General features: G+C 34.4%; 1 protein-coding gene across 1 annotated transcript; it reads left to right on the top strand.

Annotated features, from left to right (window-relative positions):
• The first annotated feature begins 497 nt into the window (after positions 1-497).
• LOC107008523 (Holliday junction resolvase MOC1, chloroplastic-like) lies at positions 498-5,370 on the top strand. The gene is made up of 6 exons (XM_015207603.2): positions 498-1,033; positions 1,789-1,894; positions 2,682-2,734; positions 3,460-3,591; positions 3,819-3,891; positions 4,881-5,370. Exons 1-6 carry the CDS (start codon positions 653-655, stop codon positions 5,033-5,035), a joined length of 900 nt encoding a protein of 299 aa, XP_015063089.1. The 5' UTR covers positions 498-652; the 3' UTR covers positions 5,036-5,370.
• The last annotated feature ends 673 nt before the right edge of the window (positions 5,371-6,043 follow it).

Here is a 6,043-nt window from a genome sequence, read left to right as displayed (position 1 = left end):
TCATTTCCTAATATAACATGTTTTTTCAACCAAAAAAAATAATATGATAATTAATTTTCAATTGCAACCCAATTTTTAAAAAATAATAACATGCACTATCAATATTAAAACATCTAATATTATTATAAAAATTATCAAAATTACTTCTCGATTCGAATCTCCTATTTATATAATGCATCATTGTACATTTTATACATTTACATATGACATAAAAATAGAACATATAGTGTCTTCGAACTTCTCCTTAATCAATATAATTTGAGATTTTTTAAAAACAATAATGAAAGAAACACAAAATTAGATTTTAATGTTAATAATCAGTTAAACGATATTCTGGCTTTTGTGGTGACTTATATCACCGTTAAAGGTCAGATTCTTTTATAGTGAATTCGAGTTGACAACATTTAAATTGAAGAATTAGTTTCACTTGAATTGTCACGTAACTAAAAATTTAAAATAATAACTCTCGAAAAGATATTTATGTTCTCTTAGATAAGAGCGATGACATTTTGGATACATTTTTCTTTGATTTTCCTCAAACCATACAAGAAAACATTTTCCTTCCAAAAAATACTATAGGAAACGAATCTTGAAAATCCAGCGCCGGCGGCGGTCTATCTCCGGCGAACTGGATTTCTTCTTTCTCATTCTCATGGAATCAATTATCTTACAAACTCAACCATTACAATTCATGAACCCAATTACTTCAAAATTCATTCCCACAATTCGATTTACTGCTTCCTCTGTAGCAGCATTCAAGCTCTTCTCATCTTCATCTTCAGCAGCCATTACCACAGATTCCCCTGTCATAGAGCAAAACCCATCTCCTAAACCAGCTATTTCTCCGAGAAATGGGGTTGTAAAGGCTAGGGTTAGTAAAGGCATTTTGGAAGCTCAGCTGAAAATGGACTGGTTGGAGTCTTTGTCTTGCCCATTTCCATGTACAAAGCCTATGGACAGTGGTTGGGTTATTGGGGTTGACCCAGATACTTCTGGTGCTTTGGCACTCTTGAAACCAAATCAACCTCCTCAGGTAGTGTAAAGTTTCATTCTTTTTGGGAAAATTGTACTCTATGTCTATTTGAGAGAAAATATTTACACCATGTAGATTGTAGCCCATAATTGTGTCTAAACAATACACTTTTGTAGGTGTAATGTTGTATACTAGGCTTATGTAGCTCGGACTCTTAAAAAATGTACAAGGGTATGTGTTGGATCCTCTAGAAATAGTGCATTTTCGAAGTATCTGACACGAGTATGGTAACATTTTTGAAGTGTATGAGCAATATAGTATTGAGCTATGTGGCACTATATTTTTGAAAAGTTCCCTTATTTGTTTATAGTTGCAACCTACAATCTCTTGGAATCCATGCAGACCTAATGAAAAATAAGGCACAATATGAGTCGAAGTTTGTTGTCTTAGTTGCTAGGCTAAAATTTTGAAACTGCAGTAATTGCTGAAACAAGTGAGGGGCTGCTTAGTGATAATAGTCATTCCGGTTCTAACCATTAGGTTGGTAGTTTGAGTCACTAAAGGTGGAGAAACAACGGGTAAGGGTAACCACATGTGATGCTCCTGGGGTTTGCATGGGGTTGGGTTAATCAAACAGCTAATAATTGCTGATTGGAGCTTACATGAGTTGAGAATGTATATCCATCAATCTCAAACCAAAGAAGGAAAAAAGAAAGATAAAATCTTGTGCTCTTAGGAGTTAGTAACTTGTTTACTGTTTTATTTACCTCTAAATCTGAAGTGTACTTGTGTTGACTTCCTATTCCAATCTCCAGGTGTTTGATTCTCCTCACTTGAAGGTACTTGTTGGAAAAGGAGTGCGGAAACGCTTAGATGCAAAAGCTATTGTTCAGTTGCTTCAAAGTTTTGAAGCTCCGTTAGGTACAACAAATGCTTTCATGTTGGAAGTCTTTCGTATATCTGTTCTTAACTTCCTTAGTTATCTGGTCTGAATTGTGCAGTAGATTTTGCTATTTCCTTGTGATTTTTGTGCTAGTTTTTTCGTTTGGCACTGAAGACAATGCTCTCTTTTTATTTTTTCCCTTTCACCAAGATACTAAATATTTGTTCTTGTACTTTTCCTGGTATATTTTGTTAATTGGCTGTCCTACTTTCTGCTTCTGGATGTAAATGTGGGATGGGGAGGCGATTGATGCATCTCTTATATGAATTCTGGATGTACTTGTGATGCATGCAGTATTGGAGAGAGTTTTAGTATATATATATATATATATATATATATATATATATATGAGGCTGGAATGAAGGATTTTAGTTGATCATTTCTCTCCCACTTCCCCTCTTTTTGGGGTTTTATGGAAAAAAATTCTTGTTGCTACTTCCGAAACAGTTTGGCTTTCAGCTTTTTGATATGAGGAAGGCCTTGATAATCAAAGAATAATCCTTTTATTTTCTAGTGTCTTTTGTAAAATAAATGTCTGTGTACTGAGACTTAAAGCCGATCCCAACTAGTTGAGATCATGTAGTTGAAATTGTAAATTTCCTTGTAGATGAGCAATCTGTTCCTGTTTATGGTCTTATCAAATTTAGTTGAATTATTAAATTCACTATCTGATGGCGCTTCTAAACTGGAATCCTCAGAGGCAAATTAGATATTTTTGGGGGATATGTATGTAGAGTAAGATGAGATGTTTCATTTTGTTTTCAGGAACAACTGTGTATATTGAACAATCAACTCCGTATCCACAAGATGGTAAGCAGGTTAGCAATATTATCAACAAGAATGCCAGTATGTACTTCCAGTGACCAGTAGCCTATCAGTTTTATTCAAATGTCGATGGCTATTTTCATGTCCACTTGCTCTTTAAAACTTGCACCATCATATACTTCTGTATTTGTTAGATACTTATTACTTATTGCATATGCACCATACATATCGATCCCTTCAGAGCTTCACCAGATAGAGTCGGTCAACAATGTATTCATGACATTATCTAGCAACCAGCATCTATTACTTTGGACTTGTTTATTATGTTAAATAGGGAAACACATTTATGTATAACATAATTTCCTGAACAAAAGCTTCACAAAGTAATATTTCAACTTCTTGTTGTGGTTGGTCGAGAGAGCCATCCAATATTCTCATATGTTTCCGGGAGATAATTGTATTAAGGCTTTACGTATAGCTAAGGCACTTGGAGTTCCTTTAGATTTTTGTGCTTCTTATTGGCAAAGGATTAGTGATGGGTGAGTTTAGGTATACTTGGAAATTTCCTTTTTGATTGTGATGTTCTATTACTCTATTCTGTCGGTAGTATAGGCATCATACATTTTTCACCCTTACATCGTTTCAACAATCTAAGTATTTACTTGTTCAAAAAAGAAAGTTTGCATCATTAAATACTTCGACAGAACTTTTCTAGTGTATCTTATTTGTATTTTAATTTGTTGTTACACTATTTATCATATATCTTTACTGCATCAAGGGATGGTGGAGTGGAGGATTCGGCTATGGACTATGGATTGGGTTGTTAGTTGCATCCGGATTTTCCGTTACTCCTGTGCCATCAAGTGCATGGAAGAGTGAGTTTCGACTTACAAGAGACCGCTCAAACAAGGTTACTAAAGTTCCTGCAATTAGTTTAGTTGAACTCAAATACATACCATCATCATAGATTAGATTTATTTTATTACGTCAAGTCTTTTGCCGTTTTCCTTTCATATACTCCATCTAGTTAGATTTTTTCAGTTTTATACTAAGAAAAAATTCTTGCAAGATATCATCATCTGCAGATTTTCTGACGTCATCATCTAATGTGTGTCGTTCAATCAATTTGATTTGCAGGATTATAGCAGGGAACTAGCATCTTCATTGTTTCCCTCTTTGAGTTCTTCATTGAAAAGGAAGAAAGATCATGGTAGGTATACTTAGACTTCATCTGCTAAGCATTTTTACTTCTGAAAAAGATTTATGGCTTCTTATTTTTTCTGGTTTGTGTAACTAATCAAAAGGAATCATTTCAGTAGACTATTCATCTATCCCAAAAGGTAGTATAACGGGCAGTGACATGTTGATTCTTGTAATGATTAATGGTTAGTGAAAAAAGAAAAAAAACTTCGGCTTATACTCAACATCTCAATCTGAGCCTTTTTATTGTGGATGATGTCCTTAAATCCGACATCAATTTTTGACATTCAATATCCCTTGTCAATTTTTCAATGTTCCTTGTTATAAGTCCTTGCTGATCTCTGGCTGTAAGGGGAACTCAGGGTATCACATTTTTATCTAATCTTTTCTTATAACCAAAATAATTCGCTTTCCAGCTTCTGTACTTGGTCGATAATGGGTCTGCCCCTCTATCCTTCTGAATACCATACTTGGTTCACGACACGATTCAAATCTGTGACGTGTGCTCTACACACATCCTGTGTACTAACCTTTGCAATTGAACGAAAGCTCTAAGGGCTTCACATTTTAGTTCATCTTGATCCTAAACATTTGTATATTACGATTTTATTAGAGCCGTGAATATGTCATACTTGCTCCAGCATGTAGTATATAAGTTTGTCTCCTCTTTTTCTTTCTTGCCAATCACTTTACTTTTCGTAAAGTTTGTAGTTTTGGCATTGAGTACTAAGTTGGAACTCATTTCCCAGCACTTGTAGTTGGTGCATTTCCTATATAGAACCTATATAGATATTGCATCAAGATCTCATTTGCCATAATCCTTTTCTCATGTCTATACAAACAACGTCATACCCAGTGTAATACCACGAGTGAGGTTCGGGGAAGGTAGAGCATACCTTACTCCTACCTCGTGGAGGTAGAGAGACTGATTTCATTTGTGTGTCTTTACCCCATCTAAACATCTAAATGTTATTTCACGATTCTTTCTTAACGTTCCAGGTCGAGCTGAGGCTCTTCTCATTGCTGCTTATGGCAAAGGCATCAAGATAAATTCTGATTCTCCTTGCGCCGTGGAAAATTTAGATGCTTTAGCAACCGGAGAAAAGCTAGTCAATGAATTCCATATTTTATCAACTCCAGCGCTTAACAACTAGTCGATGAGGCTTTTCAATCAATTCGACTTTTTCCAGCTGACTCCATGCAATCTCAACGTAAGCATTGGCGAAAATCGAACTCATCCTTTCTGTGTTTAACTTTATTGTTAGCTCTGATGTAATGTAGTATCTTCATCTTAGATTGTAGGATAAGTAGTGTAGTTTCCTTCATTATAGGGAAGGAGAATTAGAGATCTTAGTTCTTGGCCTATATTGTTTCATCATTTGTATTGAATGAAACATTTAGCATGAAACATTGTTATGTATTTATCTTCATTCACATACATATACAATGTGTTGAGGGTCTATCGGAAACAACTTCTCTATACCACAAAGTTAAGAGTAAGGTCTGCGTATATCATACCCTCTGCAAACCTCACACGTGGAACTACACCGAGTATGTTGTTTGTTCAACTATTGGTTTGCGGTTTTGGGTAGTTTGGTATTTTGACACTAATTATACCAAATCGATCTCTGTCATTTCACACGGGAAATTGTCCATTTTGAACGTTTGAAGTGGATGAACAATCATCATATGTAATCGAGTTTCATGCCATCATGTATGAAAAGAACAAGAATTGATGAAGTTAATGTATTCCACCTATTAGTTGTCAAGTAAATATTCCAATTTACAGAGCGTATATCTAGACATCTCAATTTGTCTCGGTTGTGTCAATTGAACATTTCAATTACAAAATGATTTCGATATCTTTAAAATTTATGCGTCACATCAGCGTCAAAAGTTCAGGAAACAGTGAGAATAAGTTTAGACTGTTTGATTGTTAGTTAAGATTATGTTTAAATGTGTATACTCTCTCAAAAATTGAAGTGTATCAAAGTCATTAGATTAGTTTTATAATGAAAAAATCACTTAATTTTATTTTAGTATTATGAAAACCACTTAATTATATTTCATAACAACTATGCCACTAAACTTTGTCATTGGAAGGACATAAAAGAAATATTTTTTTGTGATTCTTAAACAAAGTTGATTGTCATTTTTGATAT

Source organism: Solanum pennellii, chromosome 1 (genome assembly GCF_001406875.1).
Source record: "Solanum pennellii chromosome 1, SPENNV200".
Classification (NCBI taxonomy): domain Eukaryota; kingdom Viridiplantae; phylum Streptophyta; class Magnoliopsida; order Solanales; family Solanaceae; genus Solanum; species Solanum pennellii.
Note: the sequence above shows the minus strand (reverse complement) of the source record. Positions and strands in the feature narration are given on the sequence as shown.

Bases quoted from the DNA above. Each gene is read 5' to 3' on its own strand.
- LOC107008523 (XM_015207603.2), top strand. From the start codon at position 653: ATGGAATCAATTATCTTACAAACTCAACCATTACAATTCATGAACCCA. The intron at 1,034-1,788 runs GTAGTGTAAAGT...TCCAATCTCCAG, and splicing joins AACCAAATCAACCTCCTCAG to GTGTTTGATTCTCCTCACTT. The intron at 1,895-2,681 runs GTACAACAAATG...TTTTGTTTTCAG, and splicing joins AAGTTTTGAAGCTCCGTTAG to GAACAACTGTGTATATTGAA.